The following is a 22174-nucleotide window of genomic DNA, read 5'->3' on the forward strand; positions in this document are numbered from 1 at the left end:
CACACGCTTGCATAATGCACTCATTAACATGAAGTCGAATTAATGATGGACTAAAAAGAGAAAGTAATTCAAAAATGTAGGAACGTCGCTGTATGAAGAATTTATCTGGAAAAACAATGCAACAAACTGCACGAAAATCCCTGAAGCCATTGTCATGTATGCTTTCTGCAAGCAGGGCAGTCAAGTCAAAAACCAGTTTTAGAAAACTTTCATTTTCAGGAATATTAGAGTTTTTTGTTATATACGGTCGTAACATTTTTAATAGAGACTTCTGCACTGTTTACAGGGAAATTTTTTTCGGGATATCATTAGAAAGACCTTGTAGACAAGAAATCTGTTTTCTAAAATTCGATTTGAGATTTTCGAGATTTGAAAGCCACACCCCCCCCTTAATGATGCCTATAGGTCCATATCACGAAGGCAACGATAGCTTAGAGCTTAAGGGTCACTGCAATTTTTTAAAGATTATAATGCTCATGGGCCATCAGAGCTTCCACACGTGGTTGATTGAGTTAGGACGACGAGCAGCCACGGAAGGCTGTCGTTAAGCACACCATAGTAAATACAAAAAAAAAAATTGTGCAACTACTGATGTGAAACCTGGAGAAGATTATTCGTGCTTTACAATGGTTACTAGCCGAATCCCAGAGGTCTCATCTGTGTGGTAAATTCCAAGTTAGGCCAATTCCATTTAGAAGACAACTGTGCCATGGCCGAAACAAGCCAGTGATTGTTTTAATATGTTCGCAGAAAAAACTGAGTACAGAATGCAAAGCACTTCAACCATGTTTTATTTCAATTTGAAGAATTCTCTACAACACTCATAACAAGGAGACTTTACACATCCATAAAAAAGGGTTAGAAAAATTGAAATTTGGAACCCTTGTTGTATGGTGTGACTTGCATGAAAAATGGAACACCCACATCTAGTCAATCATAGCAAAGACAACAGCTTCACACGACGCACTTTTCATCCTGCACACGCATTATGCAATACTGGATGCGGTGAAAAAAAAAATAAAAAATTTAGTCATGCTTGATGGGTAAAGCCTGTTCATGACACGTCAGTTTTCAGCTTCTATATACATTGATGCAATGTACAGAATAGCTTATTCTACAATACGGGGCAAGAAAAACGATCTACACTATGCATAAAACACTGAATCACAAAAAAAATTTGTTGACCTCTACTCATTAAAAAACAAACAATTGGAAAAAATTCCAAAAGTGGCAGGCCGCAAAATAGGGCCAGGAGGTAACCACCAATTCATGATGGGTCTTCCCAAAGTGTACCCTGATCAGGACTGTTCAGAATATACATGAATCTTAAATACAACAGACCATGGCCAACAACTACAACAAAAAGAAATGAAGCAACTATAGTACAGCAAGTGGCCAGAACAGAAATCAGTTCATTTGTAATGACATCCCCATGTGAATATGGAGGATGCTTTAGCAGCTAGACCACGAAAAAGCAAATGAAAGTACTCCTCTCAAACCTTATCCTGGGTCATCCAGCTTTGGTGGTATTCAGACATGAACAAATGAAATGCTACACCTAACCAGCACATGACTGCACATCACGAATACTCAGGGTTTGGACCATAATTTTGCATTAAATGTGTACAAATGGACTTGTGCCTAGCCCTCTCCTTTTCACTACGTATCCACACTATGTATCCAAGGGCACAACCATGACAAGACAGCAACCCACCTAACCACATGCCATGCAAGCATGAGCAAGCAGCACCAAAAAGAATGAACTGTGCCAGCAATGCTCCACCCCTTAGGCAGATCATGTGGTTATGAAAATGTCACATCTTTGCCCAAGAGCAATGCACCGTGAAATGGCATGGAATGACATGAAACTGCGAGTAGGCACACATTACTGAAACATTCCCTCATTGCTCCAGCTGCAATAAGTGACAATACATGCAAGCTGTTGTACCAATCTGACAGGCAGCCTTAGCTGAATGTGGCTGCATAGAGCATGCATGGATACTTGTTCCACACTGCAGCAGCCCTTGCCTGGACCATGTGCAAAAGATTCAGTAGTGTCTTGCTGCACACACCAATGTATTCCACGCAGGCACGAAAAATTGCTTCCAGCCTTGTTTCACATTCTTGTTTCCAAGAGGCGGTGCCTTCTCACAGTCTGTGTGCCGCATTCCTTTTGAGCTCTGTGCGTTCAAATGGCAGTTAAGTGTGACGCAAGAAGAGCAAATGCCATTCCTCTTGTGCAGTCCTCAAATGAAAGTGGGGAGCAAGCAAGAAACCTGGAAGTGGACGGTGTCGGGAGATGCACCACACCACAGGTGCGTAATAAGCGGCGGCCCTACTTTGTCCTTAGCAGGCCTTGTGCGTACTTTACAGCAGAGGTCAACAGAACCCAGTTGATTGCAAGGTCATAACTACTACATAGTTTTGTCATCAGACCAAGCTGCTTTCTTTTTCCCCAAAGCAAGCCCAATGTTGAGACATGTAAGACCATTACATCACTTTGCCTCAAACCAGACTGCTAGCACCATCACTGGAAATGGCCATTTCTTGGTCAGTAGGTCCAGCCGTTAGAAAATTTTACTTCACTAGTTATCATAAATGCAAGTTTTAACAGAATGCAATAACAGAGATCTGCAGGTAACTTTAGATGGGAAATATGTTGGTGCACCAATGAGAAAGTCACAATGGTCTGACATTATTATCCTTAGCTGGCTTCTTGCTGCTGTTTTATAACTGTGCTGCTGTGCCTTATAGCACTTAATTCAAAGCAGAATTATGCCTCTTTTTTCCAGTGTCTTGTGCAAGTTATAGCACTTACAGCCTCTCACAACAGTAGTGACTTGTTGCTCAAAAAGCTGAAAAATTCAATTTCACTTAGGAATGCATTTTTTATACAAAAGAAGGAGCTTGCGCCTGGAAAAGCAGGAGACCACAAAAACCGGAAGGACAGTGAATGAAACATGACCATGATAACAGCAATGACTGCAGGATTCCCTCTCCCATTTAATAGTTTTTATACATCCTAGAAATGTTGCGTAGCCTTGACATGGCCTTTTTGAGACAGGCACTGAAGTGCTCTGCAGAGGTCGAAGAGCGAAAGGAATGATAGAGAAGAGTCACTCGTGTCCTTGGTCTGAGTTGCTGCTGCTGCTAACCCAGCTGTCCCAGGACCGCAGTTAGCACGGGGAAAGCACCACCCTTCTTTGTAAGATGGTACACTGGGATGAACCACACACGGGGGGCCAACTGGCACACGGCACTAGACAGTCTGTGGCGCCAGCAGTGATCACAGCAAAATGAGTCCAGTGAGGAGCAGCAGGTGTAGCACCTCAACCATAGGACCCGAGCAAGTCTACACAGAATGAAGAACCAGGGAGGGCCAGACGACAACGATGGGAGAGGGCTGGATCCTGTTGTTGCTACCTGCGCTGCAGCAGGCCATTGCTCATGAGCAGTAGCTCGAGCTGGGCCACCAAGGGCAGGTGGTCAGAGGGCACATGGGGGTGTGGGCAGCCCACCACCTTGTTCTCTTCCATCCAGAGAGTGTCCAGGGGCCCCAGCACCCCAAGCACTGACATGCTTGGCCTCGAGAAGAAGATGTAGTCGATGACGCCCTTGAAGTCAAACCTGCATACGACAGCACTAATGTCACATCCCATTGATCCATCAGACCCTGAAGGCCAAACCTGCATGGCCAGATGCACGCTGTTCAGTTAGAAGAACCAAACTTTTGCACTGCGCTCCATTTGAAAAATTGGTCAGAAACATGATTAGTCCTGCAGGAAAGCTGGTGGCTCATCATAAAAGAAAGGTCCATATATTCAAAGTCTGAAAACTTGTAATGGCAGCTGTTATAGCAGTGGTTGTGCTGGCTTTGGACAATAACCAGCCTGTGCTACCGATTATGGTTTGCCTATGTGCATTGTTCAGGGAGTTTTTATGGGGACAATTTTCAGGAGAAATAATTTCGTGCCTGTGCCATCGAGAAGCTAATTTGGGAGTTTAGTGGACAATTCGGGAGAGTTGGCAGGTGTGAGTTTTTCAGAGAACTCAATTCATGCAATCCCAAAGCTCTTAAGCGAAGGTACTGGAGTATATCTCCACTGGTGCAAAGTATAAGCAAGGCCCTCTATTTTCAGGTAAAATCCAGTCTTAACAGATTCTTGTACCCTGAGCAGATTTCTTAAAAATCGGGTCAAATTTAATTTCTGACCAAAACTGCAGCTTGAAGAAAGTAATTTGCACACTGCATAAAGCCAAAGGAACAGCAAGGAAACAAGTGCATGTCTTTTAGTAAAATGCTGATTTTAAACCTCTTTTCATGCTTGGATTATTCGACAGATAAGTTTTACAACTGTTTTAGAAGAGAAGCTGGAACACACGTACTGATAAGACAGCACTACCCATGCTAATGACACTCAGCTCCAAGATTTTGCAGCATGCAAACAAAGGCAGGCAGGTCAAGCACAGATGCAAGAGTGTTGCATATGGGGCTGATAGTGAATGTGGCAAAAAAGTAATTGCAATAAATGAAAAAGTAAAGAAACAACCGACAGATGAGCAGATTCTGATGTCAACTATTAATTATAACAAGTATTTCTAAAAATAACTAGCAAAATACAGAGTATTTTATGTCCCAAGCAAAAAGTGCGGAGGAGTTATTTATTTTTCGTGTAAAAAAAAAAAAAAAGAGGGAAGAAAACGAAGGGCCCAAAGTATAAGGAGCCTTTGTTATCTCTGAAATGACACGAAATGATTGCAGTTAGGAAAGATATGAACCGAAGTAAATTGCCCAATGACAAATTAGGCAAAAAAAAAAAAAAGTCGCTTCTGGATGTAGGCCTGAATCGATGAGGACTAACTTTGCCGCTGTTGTAGTGAACAGTACACAAGACTGCTCTACCACCAAGCTGCTACTGCAGATAAACAGAACACATCAAAGTGGTTACTTACGTATAGTTTGTGTAGGGCATGATTCCATCTGAATAGGCTTCCTTCATTTTGAAAGCGTGAGTGTACGATGTACCAACGAGTGAATTGGACTCTAGGCACATTTTGCGCAGGCAATCCTTGTAACCAAGTTTTTTGAAGTCTGGATGGTCTGATGAGACAATGCCTGTCTTCAGGTACTCAACAACACCTGGAAAAAGAAACATAGCATCTTTAGTCATAAGGTTCCGTAGTAAACAAACATTCGCACATCTGAAAAATTACTTTGGCTTGCATAAAGGGATCGGACACTGCTGGTAAGTGGGACACTGAGCCATTTATGATGTGCTGGTGACACAGTGCACAAAGAACAAGAGATGTTGGACAATGCAAAAAAAAAATAAAAATTTCCAGAGGAAAAGAATGATAGAGATTGTGGTATTTTCATTATGTGTATCAGAAAAGAAGCTCCCCACTTCCAAAAGCTGCTCTTTTAGTTATTACTGGGCTGAACTTCCATAATACTTATGAACATACACCAGCAATGGAAATCATGGGACTCAATGTGTTGTAAGGAAGATGATAATAATGGATGTAAAAGTAATTTCTTGTGATCAGTGTGAAAAGAACACAAGACCAGGAATTACAACTGACTCCTGTCACGATGAGCAATCTCAATGGCACTTCCTGGGAATCTGCACAACAATCACAAAGCAAGCAAGCAAGAAAGAAAAAAAAAAATCTTCCCCACATCTTCGTGTAAATGTGCGGGGAAGCTCTTTTGCAGGGAGGTGTTCTTGTGGGGAAAGTTCTTGCAGAGTTTCTTAAAGGGACATTGAGGAGAAATTGAAGTTGGCTTGTATCGACAGAATACCAGCTCCTAATTACAAAAACGCCACTCTTACTGACAACAAAGCTCTTGTAACGTAGAAAAGAGCAAGAACCAAAATACAGGTATCGCCGCCACAGGCCAAACTCGCAAGTACAAGCGTGATGATGTCATAGGACAAAGCAGTGTTGCTAGAACCAATGGTTCTAGCAACACTAGGACATGAGAAGCCATGAATCACTGAGGCGCAGCCAATGCACGAGCAAATCTCCTTGACGTCGCCAGATGGCGCCACGTACCCGATGCTGCAGGCGCGCGCCTGCTCACTGGCGGTAGGCGGGCTCCCGGTATTCCGCTAACGGTAACAAGGTGCACAATATGCTAAAGGTGTCTATTTGCAAGAACTTCGTTGACGACTTCGAGAACGGGATCCATCGTAATGCTGGCAAAACGCCGGTGCAAACGTAAACAAAGCGACGGTAGCGACGGCTGCAACAGCCGATAAATGCCTTTAACGTGCGGCCGGCAGCAGCTTTCTTTTCAGCTGCTGCTAGGCCGCACCGCTGGCCGAGAACCTTCAGTGCGCTCGGAGCCAGGGAGAAAAAACAACTAGAGGTTGCTACAGAGGAGAACAAATGACAAGGGAAGAAAAAAAACTAGACCAATTCAGTTACCAAGCGGGATGATGCGAGCTTGTTTCATCCCCTCACTGAGCAGCTCATTTCATGCAGAATGTAATCAATACTCTCTAAGAAATTATCCCTCCAGCGACCACTGAATTATGACCATCCAAGACTTCAGTGGCAAAAGAATACAGTGTCATGACAAGAAAAATGCATGTAATGAAAATTGGCTGTGGTTTGACCAATGGCCACCTCGAGTAGAATTTCGGAAGCAATGGCGCGGCAATCGCAGCGGCGGCAGCATCTCAGGGGGCACTTTGACTGTCTAAAGTGCGTAGAGGCGAAAGCGTTTTCCGCACCACTTTGACTGCCTCTGTGGCACAGGTGACGTCACCACTGAATGACATCACACATAATTAAGTACTAATTACTAAGTAATGACAAATTATTAATCAATGGCAAATTACTGATTAATGACTAAGTACAAATTAACTGCTAATTAATGAGGCTTAAGCTTCGCCTTTAGGAGTGGAACGCGACAGCGTGTTGTAGCGCTGCCAGGGAGCTAGTCCAAGGAACGCCACTACCCGTTCGGCGCGATGCCTTGCCCTTTGAACGCAACGCTTTTTGAGGAAAGGAAATGGCGCAGTAATTCTCTGTCATCTCAGTGAACACCTGAACCGCACTGTACAGGAAGGGAGGAAGTCGGAGTGAAAGAAGAAAGAGGGGCCGTAATGAAGAATGAAAATTGTATTTGAGGAAAGGAAATTGCGCAGTAACTGTCTCACATATCTCGGTGGACACCCGTCATTCGTTTGCAGAGGAAGGGAGGAAGTAAGAGTGAAAGAAGAAAGAGAAAGAGGGGCCATAGTGAAAACAATGAAAATTGTATTTGAGGAAAGGAAATTATGCAGTAACTGTCTCTGCGCATGTGCAGTTGGGGCTCTCTGGGGCTCCGCGAAATAGCTCACACCTAGCGTAGTGTTGCTTCCGCAACGAAAGTTACTGCTAGGCCACATACACCTTGCAAGCCACACTGCCAATTCTGATGCCATTACTACATCTCGCAGTGGCTTCTTAAACAATGACTGCACTTTTGAAGTAGTAAACCCTCTACAACAAGCTTTCAATGCAACTATCAATACTAACTCTGCATGAAACAACATGCAGAGTTCGAAATAGCTAGAATACTGCGGCATTTAGCATCACATAATTTCTCATATTGAGGCCACTTCATGCCTGAAACAGATTTCTGCAACACCTACAGTGCAATGCGGAGCAAACTTAATGACCTCATGTTTGCACACTAACTACCGTAAAAACCCGCGTATAATACGAGGTTTTTTCCCATAATTAGCGTCCTAAATTTCCGCCTCGTACTATTTGCGGATCCGAACAAAAATTTTCGAAGTTACTCGATGTTTTGGTTTCGTTTTTGCGGCGTGGCTATGGCTTCGCTTCGCTATTGGCGCGTGGCTACGGCTTGGCTTCGTTACTCTCGACAAACGACGTCACGACGTCGTTTCTTTGTTGATCCGTTGGGTGCGCCGGGGGGTCGCGGTGTGCCGTGCGCCTGTTGACAACGCACGTGCTAGCATGTAAGGCACGCTTCGTGAAGTGGATATTGTTTTAGAGAGCACGATGTCACGGTCTCGAAAACAGTACTCGGCTACTTTCAAGCGATTTTGGCTGCGGAGAACATCGGCAACGGTGCGGCCGGGAGGCAGTTTGGTGTCGTCGAAGGAAGCATTCGTGGATGGCCACAACAGAAAGAAGCCCTTTTCGCGTGCAGCGGAATGCGACAAAGCTTTCGCGGCCGTTTGATGGTTGTGTAAACAAACCGTTCAAGGACGCAGTCAGGCAGTGCTACGCAGAGTGGATGCGCTCAGGTGAGCCTGCAGTGACGCCAACCGGGCGGCTGAAGCGGGCTTAAGAAGTGCGGCATCTCGAACGCCCTCGATGGCACGGAAGATGAGTACATTTGGGATGATTTGTCGGACAAAGAAATGTTCGAAGAAAGCGCTACTGAAGAACAAAGTAATTGAAGTGAAGTGCGGGATGCGATTTGAATAAATGTCTTCTATGAGCTTGTGTTACTCGTATTATACGCGGGTGAAACTTTTTTTCCCATTTCGCGTCTCTAAATCTTAGCCCCGTATTATATTCGGGTTCGTATTATACGCGGGTTTTTACGGTATACTGGTGCCAACCACTGAAACAAGGAAATGTGCAAGGACACCAAAAATTGTTAAATATAATATCAAACTCACCGGACTCTGGCAGGGAGTTCATGTCACCACAAAGCAGCAGTGGAATGTGGGAAGCATCTATTGGAAGCCTACGATGCGGTCCTCCAAGGGCTCCACTCCTGTACATCTGCGCAGCTTCCTCAGCAAGGATGCGCAGCTCCCGCATCAGCAACATCGTCTGGATCAGCTTCACATCACAGTACTCTGGGTCCCAGTGGATGTGAGCCGTGCACACCAGAATTGGTGGCTGCAGGGGCACAAGGCTCTTGTGCTCTGGGCTCCCTGCATGACGAGCAATGAGACAGGTCAGGAGCTTTTTAAAAGATGGCCTTGCCGGCTGCTGAATGGAGTGCAAACAGTGGGCACATCATCTGCACCTCTTCTTTTTCTCTCCATTGAAACAGAAGTGTAGGCCTGATAACATTGCACATTTTAGGATGCTACTCTATGTTTTGTTTTCTTCCTACTTTCTATGAAGATCAGAATCTTGGGACAAGGGAGCATATGTTTTTTAGAAGCTGTTTTCACCAAGACTTGAGGAGAGAACAATATTTACAGTAGACAAGAAAAATAAATTACTACTTATCTCCAGCAACTGGTTAGACATGGGACAATGTTCAAAGTGGGAGAAACGGGCACACATACACACAAACAGTGTAAAGATAATTTATTAATTTCCCAGCACGTTTATTATCACTCTTACAAATGTTCTCCCTCCCAATAAAGGACACCGGTCAATAACGGCGTCTTATTCGATGCCACCCGTATGTGTCATCACCAGGGCAAATGCACTCAAATCTCCCAAAGAGTCTATTAGAGATGCTAAGATACAACAAAATACATGCTTTCGAACACCTATACTCCGTTTCATATATAACAGTCAATGCTGCCAAAGCTAGCGTGCCTGTTCGCGCAGGCTAACTCTATGCCCAATAAGTAAGTCGCCATACAATCGACGTGAACATAGGCATATTTCGTTGCAGCAAATCTCAAGTACTGTGAGTGGCAACCTCCTGCACTTCGTGCTACCTCTTGCCACATTTTCGTTCTGCGACTCATCAGGACTTTTAGAAGTAAGAATAATGTGATGGTATGATTCGTGGCTCGTAGGGTGAATCTCTCTCTCTTACTCCATCCGCACCTAAAAAGTAGTTCACACTATGAAAATTATAGCCAGAGGGCCCGAACACCGAGTGCCTCATAGCTTCGACTGATTTTCAATGCTATCAGATCGTTTTATACCGCTTTTTATTTTTGTCCAAACACTGACCGAGGCTTTGAGAAGAACAAATGATACATGGCAAAGTAACATGGTTTCGTGGATGCACTACTTCTGCAGCCTCCACAGGGTTGCCTGCTATGTATGAAACGGAGTATACAGCATGTGTACACGGCTGAGCCCATCCAACTTTTCAACTTGAACTTTCAACTTGAAACTTTTCATGCAAAACTTTCCGGCAATAAAAAAAAAGAAAAACAACTGCACTGTTAAGGTGGACACTGGGCAGATTTGCAGATAACTGTCCGCTACTGTGCTGGTGGTAGGGAATCGTTCAGAACTTGCCCAGTAGCTTCAGAGAGGCCCTGAAAGCAGTGAATCTCCTCAGCAATGGCGGAAACAAAAGTTACAGACTGGCACCCGTCAATAGTCTGGGCTAGTAGGAGTGATCACCTCTGTCTGAACTTAAATAAGATGAATGGAAGTCATTTTTTTGCACAAAGCTGTTGCTTGGACCTACAGAGTAAGGTGTCAATGCTGCGAAATTGCGAGAATACAGTCACTGCTGAGGAGGGTCAGTGCGAGAAGAGGCTGTCACATTGACAGCCATGCTTGTGCTATTGCTCCGTGTTGACAGATTTCGTGTGAAGTTTAAAAATATTCCCTCGTGCATCTAACGAAAAAAACAGATTCCGAATGAAGTACACTTCTTTTACAACATACTGAGTGGTGTTACCTGTCCAGAAGCAGCTCGGATTGCTCAGAATGGGGCATTTTGTGCAATCGTTCAAACTGATTTATTTGCATAGGCGTGGTAAGGAAAGGTTAAGGGAGGAAGAGGGTCTTAAATGTAAATTTTCAGTAATGAAGTCTCAGTTGTTAAAGGTGCACTGAAGAGGAATCTGAACCCGTATTTTTACCGCCGGAACTCTATCTACACGTTCTCAGCGTTCTTAGAAACTTCGAATTTGCCCTGTGCGGCCTATTTCCCTAATTTAAATCCGATTAAACGTCCCAGTTTCCCCCGTTTTTTTTTTTAATTCCCCGCAGATGGTGGGAGGGGTCGACCAACCTTACAACCAGTCTCGCGGCGCCTTGCCGCTCTTGCGTCGGCGGAGTGATACGTAGTGATCGGAGAAAGCAAAGAGTCCACGTGTATTTTTATTTCCGTGGGCCTAATTGCGGAGTGATACGTAGTGATCAGCGAAAGCAATGAGTCCAGGCATTTTTTATTTCCGTGGGCCTAATTTGCAGCCATGTAGTCTCTGACTACATCTATTTATTCACGGAAACCTAAACTAATAAAAGCAAAAGCAAAGCTGCCACGCCACTGCCTGAAAGGCACTCCATGCGTTGCTTGACTCCTCCCACCGTCTGTGGGGAATTAAAAAAAAAAAAAGGCGGGAGCCGGACGCCAATCCGATTTAAATTAGGGAAATCGGCCACACAGAGCAACAATTCGAAGTTTCTAAGACTGCTCGGAACGTGTAGGTCGAGTTCCCACAGCAAAAAGACAAGTTCAGATTCTTTTTCAGTGCACCTTTAAGAAACGTGAATTTTTGCACAACAATTCTATGTAATTTTTTGTAAAGAGCTTTTAAGAAATTTCGGTGCAGGAATTTTGCTAAAATGCAAAATGCACGCCACTGGTTCATCTTGACATTAAGGAATGCAATAAGAGTAAAATTATCCTCCTGCCTACCATAGATCTGGTTCATCTTGACATCAAAGAATGCAATAAGGGTAAAATTATCCTCCTGCCTACTATCATAGATCTGAAGTTACAAGGTTTTAAAGTTTCCACAACAGAAACGGGAGCACACTTTCCTTCCTGTTTCTGGAGTGGCAACTTCAGAACTAAGTCAACTTCTATGATAAGCAGGATGATAATTTTACTCTCACTGCATTGCTTAATGTCAAGACAAACCAGTCGCATGCATTTTAGCAAGCTTCCTGAAGCAATATTAGCTCTTCAGAAAAGACCTGCATAACAGATTATGTAAATGCACAAGGACTTGCTTCATATGAAATTATTATTAAGGATCAGCACATAAAAATACATGTTCCATGAACGTTTCGTAATTGTGAATTCATAAAAATTTTTTTAGGCCCTCTTCCCTCTTTAAAGAAAGTAAAAAATTTATCAATTTGCCTTCGAATAACATGGGCATGCTTCCATGTTTCTGAAACTCTGTACGCAGCATGTAGAAACACTGTAAGCAGCATGCAAACTTTCACTTTGTTTTCTATCGTAAGCAGAAATAATCGCAAACCAAACTGAGTCCCAGGTGAGCTTACCATCGTTCTATCAATCATTTCTTACCATCCTCCCTTAAATCATTTACAGGCAATATTAAACAACCTCAAATCGATACTACACTTCCACTACATAGAGGAGTTCAGAGAACAGATGTCAGTTCATTTGATAATTCACAGTTATATTTTCGGAACTATCTTCTGATCAATATATTAATGTTTCCCCTCATATAACACCCCACCTAAGGACCTTTAAGGGTTAATAAGTTGGTGACTGCAATGGCAATGACATCCACACCACGCTAGGTATCAAAGGAGTCACAGACTTGACTTGCCCCACTCCATTAAATTTTTTTTGTGCTCTCTGAATGAAGACTGACTTCAAGGAATTTAAAAACCCGGCCCCCCACCCCTTTACTGTGCCAGCCCTAAGAATTTGCTTGGGAGCACAAGAATTTTTTTCCAAATTACTTTATTTAGGTTAGTAGACAGTGCAAAGGAACCAAATATAACTTTGTTCAACAAATACTGCAGCTTGGTCAAGCATTATCTGAAATTTTAAATGCTTCAATAAAAAAAAGAAGAGTTCATTAAGAAATTGTCGTTCACAGAAAATATCAGCCTAGTTGTGCTTTATGTCTCTAAGTGCACAGATATACTGTATAATCTCGCGTAAGGGTTGCACTGTGTATGGGCCGCACCCCCTGTTTTGGACTAGACAATTGAGAAAAAAATACGGTTATAAGATTTTTTTTTAAAATTTGTGTATGGGCCACACCTTCAAGATTCACACCCGAATTAAAAAAAAAAGTGCGGCCCTTACAACAGTTTATATGGAAAGCATTCGGATGCAGCCCATACCATTTTCCACAATTCCTTCTCTGAACTGCAACAGGGCTATCAGACCAATGTTGTCCTTGGTCATGACCCTGTTGAGCATGTCATCCGAGCCATCTGCAGTAGCCATGGCCAGCTGGTTGAACTCCACAAGGTGCTCTTTTATGAGCGTGAACCTGCAATCACATTAGGCAGGATTAGATTATGCAGTGGAACCACATGAGGTATTTCTGCCAAACACCTGCTCACAGAATACATTGCTTTTAAAAACTGTACTTTAGCATGCCCAACCAACAAAGAGGAAGGGTTAGATACTATGCATCTAATACTTGCAGTTTTTGTTATTTAATAACTTGCTGGTCTCAACACTGGGTATTCAGAGAACTGCGAAATTTCGGCATCTACTATGGCTGTTTGTAAGCCAGGAACATGAGCTCAGCCATTCCTAGTGGGCTGCAAAGGACTGCAAAGGGTGTAAAACTCCTCACTGCAGGAAACCAACAGGAAAAAGGGTGTTAAAAGCCTGAGCCAATTTTATGGCCAACTTTCCATTGATGACAAAATTAATGAAGGGACCAACAGACAGAGGAGATATGTGTATGGGCTTTCTAAAAACTACCGCAGTCGTGGCAATAGTCACAAAAAATTTTTTTGGCATGATGACAGGCAGAGTACTGCCAAATTCCAAACAAAAACCTAGCAATCCAGACTCCGCTTCAAAAGTTCCTAAGTTCCCTAGTTCCCTACGCCACTTCAAGTGTGATCGACGCTGCCTCCAAGCAGTGGCGTGGGCCCCTTGTTTCACTCTTGATTACTCAGCAGCCGTTCAAGTTGCAATCTAAGATACCTCAGCCTATGAAAAGCAGTGCACATACCAAAACATGCCACTCCTTCTTTATGGAACCTATCAAACAGGGCATTTCTGTTCAAACTTGTCAAAATACAAGAATAACAAGCATATGGCTACATGGCAAAGGTATGCAATAAATGCTGTTCTCTAAAAACTCCAGCACAGAATTCCCTTTGCTGTAGCAACTTGCTTACAGCGTCTGGGAGTCACACCGGGTGCAAGTGCAAGCAGTGGTGTAATAAAATGGAGGTAGGTGCTTGCTATAATTCTACTCAAACAAAATAATTACTAAGGATTCTGCACAGAAGGATGTACAACTCGTGAGCAACCGGACTGCAATGACTAGAGGTCACAGTCATAAAACGATCCAGCTGCAAAAAGAAAAAGATCAAGAGAATTTTTCAACATAGAAGTGTTACTCACTTGCTCAGTCGAAAGAAGATGGCACAACCATCAACGTGCTTCCGATCGCACTCAGCCATGGTCTTAGCACGAGACTTCGGGGAAAAGATGCCATCGTAACCATCTCGTTTCAGCTCCGGCAGGAAAAATAGATGAAACTGTTCCATTTCTACCTCCTAGAAAACACAAACAAAAAATGTAATGAATGCTGAATTCCAACCACCAGTATATTTGCTTTCTTAAAGGAGTATAGACATGAAATTTTTGGTTGCATGCGTAAGTGTGCTGCACAATTAAACATCTGCCGTAGAAAGCTTCTCTCAGCTAAACTGGTCAACTGTTCGAGCCCAAATTTCACACAGATATGGCATTCGTTCGCCAGAACTGGTTTTTATTGCTTTGTTTGGGGTAGTTACCTGTATCGATCAGAAGAAGTAGATATCTACATCGTCTGCAGAGACGCCAAAACACAAAAAGCCGCTCTCTCAGCGATTAAACCAGTGGCGCCACCTCGTGTGTCGGCCGTTGAGAATTGGCAAAGGAAAATGGGAGGGATGGATGGAAAAGCGGGGAGGAGGAAGGGGGGGGGGGGGGGGGGGGGGGGGCAGCAAGAGGTTTGAAGATGTTTTTTTTTTCTCTTCAAATTTAGCGCAGTTCTGTCCGAACTAAGTTTTTTATCACTACTGAAGCAGTTGAAAAGGCGTCCTCAAACCTCTCCCCCCCACCCTCTTGTAAAATTTCTACGGCCGACAAACGAGACTGCTGCACCACCAGTGCAGAAAGAGCAGCTTGTTTGTTTCGTCAGTGCTGCAGGCGATGCGAATATCCAACTTCTTCTGACTGATTCAGGCAAGTACCCCAAACAATATGGTACAAAACAATTCTGCTGACCAAATGCTATTTCTGTATGAAACTTGAGCTCAAACAATTCATGGTTTAGCTGACAGAAACATTCTATCGTACGTGCATAATTGCGGAACAGTCTGCACACATGGATCACCACGTGGTATTCACCGACAACCGTTAAATAATTCACAATTTATTTTCTTATTTAACCTGTTTCGGTTTCAACAACCGAACGATGGCATCAAAGGTCAGTATAGGTCACATGAGGAATGAAAAAGCTACAATATAATTGTTCCTTCATCGTTTCAATGCACTACAATGCTAAAGTCAGCCTGCCTCAAGCAAACAACAAAAACTGGTTGGGCATGTTGGTTTCTGTGTCCCATGGTAACAGTGGGACACAGCACAGAAGGAAGGACACAATAAAGTGCACTATGTCCTGTCTGTTGTGCCATTACCATGCTGTACTGCCTCAAGGGCTGGAATCAACGAATAAAAAACAGCGATTACAGTCGAGCACACTTATAATGAACCTGACGCTTGCGCAGATTGAGTTCAAACAAAGTTATAAAGTCAGAAAAAAGAAGTTTAAGTTTTAAAATGTGCGCTATGTGGATCTGCTTCTTCAAAGCAGGCCCTATCAAAGTGCTTTCGAAGCTGTTCAGGGCGGTCATGTACTCCCCACAATCTGCTTTAGGGACATGATATAACGTTCATGGTATCTGGTAGTAGGTAGGCCGCCTCGTCACAGTCATCATAAGATTCCTGGCAGTCTGGTAGTGCTCATACTCTGCGTACAATGGCTTCATCAGTTCATGGCTCAGCGATATTTGCGTCATCACCCGCAACAATGAAGCCATCCCTGCTGGCCAACTGTGCATTGCCAGTGGTGGAAATGGCCAAGAGCCTTTTGGAGCAGGCTTTGTAGCAGGCGAAAATTCAATTTTAAGCAGCTTCCCCATGTTTTGTAGCAGGAACCCAACACAGAGAAACAAGTCAAAAATGCAAATATAGAGGGTTTTCAAATAACTTGCACTACGATTTAAAAAATGACAACCGGCTGTACGAAAATTTGAATGGTGCAGGGTTGTAGGCAGTCATCTTGGCCAGGTCTGCGTATTTTTTTAAGTGCGCCAAAACTGACTTATTGTTCAGCGAAGAAAAATGAGCAAAATTATGTACAGTCAAAAGTAGTGTAAAGATTTCTTTGCAAAAGTTGCAGATATGTTGAGAAACGTTGATTTTACTTCAATTTCTTTTTTAAAACTTGAAGCCCGGGAGATTTAAAAATTGGAATGTGACTGTGTTCCTGCATCACAATCTTAACACTCACTCCAAATGAACGAACTGTGTTAAGGGAAAGCCAGAATGAATAAACAGGTCACTGGTCACAGCGATCGTTCTGGGATGAGCTCAACCACTTCGCTTCATCAGAGTCTTATGACGCTGTAGCAGGAGAGTGACTATGCCACCGCCACTTCATGGCACAGCACAGGTTTCTTGCAGTCCAACATAGGCACACTTCTTGCGACGAAGTGTTCTATCGCGCATGCGCAGTCCTCATTTCAAGAAGCACCTTTTCTCCACTAATGGGCTCTGTGTTGCAGTGTGCTTTCCTCGCGCTTTGGTGTTTCTGACAAAGAGACTCAGTTTAGACTTCCTCGCACCGTAACTATAAACAAAGCTTGTGTAGTGGACAACGTCCGGCAATAACACAAGCTTGAGACCACGCAAGAACAATGGCCAACCCATGGAGAATGCCACGCCGAAGTGGCTATGTTTAGCTAACTACTATTTATACGAACCAACTTTCTACGCTGAAAGTTCGCATTAATGTGGTACTACTGTAAAAATAAACCGAAAGCTCGGACGTTGACGGCGCTGTTTCAGCAAGTGCGAACGAGTTCTGTGGAAACAAGCTATCAATTGCAGCACGTCCGAAACCTTTTTGCGACTTGATCTTATGGGACATACAACAATGCTGAGCAAGAGCCCGATAAATCAAGCAGGGCGTGCATTCGCAGTGTTCATTTCGGACAGTGTTGGCAGCGCCATCGAAGCAGATGTGCAAAACATGCGCACATCATGTACCAACAGTAGGCGGTAAGAGGCTGGGAAGCAAAACGGTACCGGGTTCTCTCTCGTCACAAATCGGGATAAGAAGAATTGTTCCTTTGCAGGCGTGCGCGGAGGGAAGGGGGGGTGCCGTGGACCTCTTAACAGATATGGGGGAGGGCGCAAAAGTTTGTCCCATAGTGTTCTCTGCTCTTCAGAAGTCATAAAAAGGTGCAACCATTCATCTATGGCGAGATCTCTGCACGCCTATGCTCTACACATTATGTGGTAGCCTCAGCCTCTTCGCATTTTCTGTAGCTTTTGGTCTCTGGCATAGTATTTCGGCACAGCCTTGGCTCAATTACATCCAAAACCACCAATTTGCAGCAGCATGTAGCAGGTGAAAGGCGCAATTGGTGCAGCATTCCCTCCACTGCATTACCAATGTGTTGCTACAGAAATCCCGAGCATCTCATCACATGAGCTTTAGACGTAGCCATCTGTCACGCCTGGGCCCATGCAGCAATGAAGCTATCGCAAGGCCTTGTGAACACATGAACTACACAGGCTGTCTGTGTGCTGTCTGCTCGTGGTGGCAGTGCAAAATGTGGAGAGCCGATTGGGGCCAGTAAGGCATGCCACATGACTGCTATTTAAACTTCTCTAATCGCTAGTACTGGCTGATGACCAACCGCGCGCAGAAGTTTCGCTTTCAACTCTATTCCTGCGTTGCGCCCACCTCACTTCTTTCCCTTCAGACACCTGTTCAGCCAGCACACCCTTATGCAGTGATCAGTGTTGCATCCCTTAAAGCCTGTTGGCACGTGCTTGGCCGGCGAGTTTACACTGTTTGAATGCCACCTTTTGTTGCTTTTTTGGGTCTGGGTGACGCTCTGCAGTTTCCATAGTCACAGTCACGGGAGGTCGAGTTCACGTCATCTCCTTATTCTAGCCAAGTCGCCCGGCCACAGTTATTTATTGCATCGGAGATGAGGTGCCATTCCCCTAACACGTCTTTTGACGGTAGCACCGCCCTCGTTCATAATAAGTGAGCATTCGTCATAAATGCGGCCGGTATAAGTGGCTCAACTGTATGGCTCAACTGTATATTGCAGCTTTTTCATGCCTCACGTGACCTATACTAAGCTTTGCCATCACAGCCATCGTTAAACTGTTGAAACCCAGACCAAAGCACGTAAAAGAAGAAATTCAACAAATGCCACAGAGTGATACATGTATAGGAATGTGTTATGTACCAGCACAAAGAAGAAAACATGATCAAAATTTGGAGTCTACACTCCTTTAATAAAGCTAACTAGCTGCTGTCAGAATACATGCAGTTCTATATTACAGCTTGTACATATGATGCTAGATTAGGAGCAGGGCCATATCCTTTTACAGCTACCAAATAAAAAAAATGTACTAGAAAAATATAAACACAATATGCTGAACAAAGCAGACGGATTTAAAGCAACAGTATGTGAGCAATGCAACTATACCAGTAGGATTATCAGTTCTGCTCACAAATGTGCTATGTAGCCAAAGAGTCATGCAAGCCTGTTAGGCACCCAGTGTTGTTCAGCATGTTGTACCAACAACAAAGACAGCGCAAAATGGTTGACAAAGTGGCCCTCCTTACAAAGGCTCACGCCTGCTTTATATGTTCAAGCTTATTTTCACTCTAAAAAGGTTTAAAATTCCTTTTAAGAGCAGTTCAGGAAATTACCTGCAGTGAGATGACATCAGCTCCGTAGTGACGGATCTCATCCATGATCCCTTTTCGGCGGTACTCCCAGCTAAGTGCCCAGGTAGGACAGTACCCATAGACCTGCCGAGTGGCATACTTGTCGCACAACACATTGTAACACATTACTGTGAATACAGCTGCAAAAAAAGAAAACATTTTGACATCATTATATATGTGCTTTTAGCAGCCAGGTAGGTATTGCAACATACTGGGTGAATTTTTTTAATGCTTGCAGATTTTTTTATTTTTAAGAATGGTGAGAGAGACATCTGTGTGGTCTGTGCAAGTGGACTGTACAGCAGGATGGACATTATGTGTGTGGCGACCTCAGTAATTAGGCAATTAACAAAAATTAACTTGTCAAGTTTTTATTATAGACTTTAGGGGGCCAGATTTAATTGCTAAACTGAAGGCCAACAACACTGAAGGCCAGCCCAGTTTTTAAATGATCTTAATCGGCAATGTGATTTAAAATTCGAATAAAAAATACGCATCTGAAAGCTTGTTTAGTTGGCTTTTCCGCATTGCATAATTATAAATTGGCATCACTGCGCATGGTATCGTGGCTGAAATCAAGTTAACTTCTACATCAACAAATAAACAAACGGCATCTGCATTGCATAAGAAAGGTGAGCAACACCATTTTATAATTATGCATTGTGGGAAAGCCAACTCAGTAAGCTTTCAAAAGCACATTTTTGATGTTTTGAACCACATTGCAGATTAAGAAAATCCAAAACCATGGCCCACCTTCGATGGTGATGGCCTTCAATTTCGCAAATAACCTTGCCCCCTAAAATCAAAATCAAGAAAGTTGATTAGGTAATTCCAGTTAATCATGTAATTATTGATCCTATCAGGTATAGAATGTTCGCTGTGCTGTACAATTCACCTGCAGAGACGACACCGACATATCTCTCAGTTTTTAAAACAAAAATCTGAAAATGTTCAAAATAAAATCGCCCTGCCTATACGGTTATGGGTACTCACATGATTTGATACACTAATAAAAGAACAATGCATTTTGCATTCAATTTTTGGTATGCTTCATTTTCAAGAACAAAAAGGAGAAGAAAGGGCCTGCACCCTATTTCTTTTGTTGGAATCTAAGTTTACTCCTTCCATTTCTGTTTCAAGGCATAAGGGAGTAATTACTCATTGGCATCCACCCAAGCACACCCATACGTCTACAAATTCTCAGAAACTTCGTCCTGGTCCGGGGTTCCAACCCAGAACCACTGCTTCACCGGAGCAGTCGCTCTACCAACTGAGCAAACCGGGACGGCTAGCATATGGTAGGGCGAGAGCGAATTAATGAATGACTAAGTGCTTCGGAACGGCGTTGGTCTAATTTTTAGGGGAAATCCCCCAAGGTGGAGTAGATTTGTAATAAAGGAGTAATTACTCATTGGCACCCACACAAGTGCAGACGTATGTAGTCGTATGGCTGTGCTTGGGTGGATGCCAATGAGAAATTACCCCCTTATTACAAATTTTCTACTCCACCTAGGGGGATTCCCCTAAACATTAGACCAACTCTGTTTCAAGTGTTTAATTTCATTCTGGAGCTTAGTTCCATCTATTCTTGCACATTTTTTAATGGAAAACTTGTTTTTGTGCTTGTGTTCTCTTTGAGATCCTTTAATATGTGAACTCAGAACAATGGCTTAGCATCAAGGCAACAGATTTAGACACTGACCCTTGAATGCTGCACGGCAAATGGCAACAGAGTACAGTAGAGCCTCATTTATACATTCCAGATCTATACAGTTTACCAGCTCACATGCTCAAAATTCTTAACATGAAAATAATCCATAGGGTTACGGTATTTTTTCTGGTTAATATATTCCCAGATAACATGGTTATCTGGGTAGCATGTTTAAAAAATTTAACAAATTTTGGTAATATAATACTGTTTAGCAGCAAATCACACACTGCAAAAATCTGTGGGGCAAATCTGGGGGAACACCACATGAAGATTGGTTTGGTTTATGGGGTTTAACGTCCCAAAGCGACTGAGGCTATGAGAGACGCCGTAGTGAAGGGCTCCGGAAATTTCGACCACCTGGGGTTCTTTAATGTGCACTGACATCGCACAGTACACGGGCCTCTAGAATTTCTCCTCCAAAGAAATTCCAGCCGCCGCGGCTGGGATCGAACCCGCGTCTTTCGGGTCAGCAGCCGAGCACCGTAACCGCTGAGCCACCACGGCGGCACCACATGAAGAGCTAGAATGTAGCGAAGTTCACCAACCATGGTGGATTCTCTGCAGTGTCTAGGTGCTAAGGGGTAAAAAAAAAAAAAAAAACTGTGCTAACATACAACTGCGGGCCGTTCTCGCGGGCATGTGACATGAAGAGGAGGAATGCAGTGGCTCGTTCGCAGCGCCTAAGGTCAAAGGAGCGAAGCATATGAGTGGGCCAGGTCTGGGGAATGCAGCATTACGATCAAGAACGCAGATGGTCACATGCCACACAGTTTCCTCGTAGTACATAGGCGCAAGGGAGTGAACTATCTGAAAATAATCGGGAAGAGGTACTGGCTACTATCGCCAGTGTCATCGACGGACTCGAAGCGTTGCTAAGTATCTTTTCCACGCTAAGGATGACGCAAAAGTGGACTGAATTTTGCAAGCACTAGAAATGAAGGTGTTGAGAGACCTCTGCCACAAAATGCTAATCGACATTTTTATAAAGTGAAAATTGTCAATAAATGCCTTCGTATCTCATTCAACAGTTACATTCTTTAAAATTACTGTTAGAAAACAAGCTTTCCCGGATGTGTTTTAACAAGGTTCTACTCTATTACACTGTGCATTGGCATACAAAGCAGTAAATGCAACAACAGCCTAGTGTGTGCAAATGCCATGCCACACCAGTAAATTTCTCACAAGAGCAGATACCTAGTAGTTCTATTCTTTACAAAAACACATGCAAAGAAAAATAACAACACAAATAAAGACGTGAAAACTAGTAAGTGAACAAATGCGCTGCAATAAACTTGAGAAGAAACAACACCATGAAATGTTCGATTACAGTAAGAAACATAACCATTAAAGTGATATCACAAGAAGCATGCAAATCACTTTGCTATGTAAAACAAAGTGGTTATGTTAGATATCCCACATCGTTGAGGCTGTATTTGTATCAGTCAAACCAATTATTGCCCGGCTAACAATGCTGCTTCACTTAATGCATTTGCAGAAAACAATTTGTTCCTGAATTGCAAATTCTATGTATGGATGCCAACGTGCAATTGATATAAAGTTATATGCATATGCATCCCTTACAAAGGAGCTAGACTACCTCAGCAATTACTTGGAACTTGCGTTT

General features: G+C 43.3%; 1 protein-coding gene across 4 annotated transcripts in view; it reads right to left on the minus strand.

The window, feature by feature from the left end:
• Nucleotides 1-772: 772 nt before the first annotated feature.
• Nucleotides 773-22174, minus strand: part of twin (CCR4-NOT transcription complex subunit 6-like twin) — a 144857-nt gene continuing 123455 nt past the window's right edge. For all 4 annotated transcript variants that reach the window (XM_089580975.1, XM_089580973.1, XM_089580972.1 and 1 more), the window contains 6 exons: nucleotides 18822-18979; nucleotides 14216-14370; nucleotides 12967-13118; nucleotides 8652-8912; nucleotides 4954-5140; nucleotides 773-3627 (listed from right to left, as the gene is read on the minus strand). In XM_089580975.1, coding sequence (XP_089437101.1) covers nucleotides 3420-3627; nucleotides 4954-5140; nucleotides 8652-8912; nucleotides 12967-13118; nucleotides 14216-14370; nucleotides 18822-18979 — 1121 coding nt within the window. In that variant the 3' untranslated portion in view covers nucleotides 773-3419. The remainder of the gene's footprint in view (nucleotides 3628-4953; nucleotides 5141-8651; nucleotides 8913-12966; nucleotides 13119-14215; nucleotides 14371-18821; nucleotides 18980-22174) is intronic.

Source organism: Amblyomma mixtum, chromosome 3 (assembly GCF_055824585.1).
Source record: "Amblyomma mixtum isolate Tamu chromosome 3, ASM5582458v1, whole genome shotgun sequence".
Taxonomy (NCBI): Eukaryota; Metazoa; Arthropoda; class Arachnida; order Ixodida; family Ixodidae; genus Amblyomma; species Amblyomma mixtum.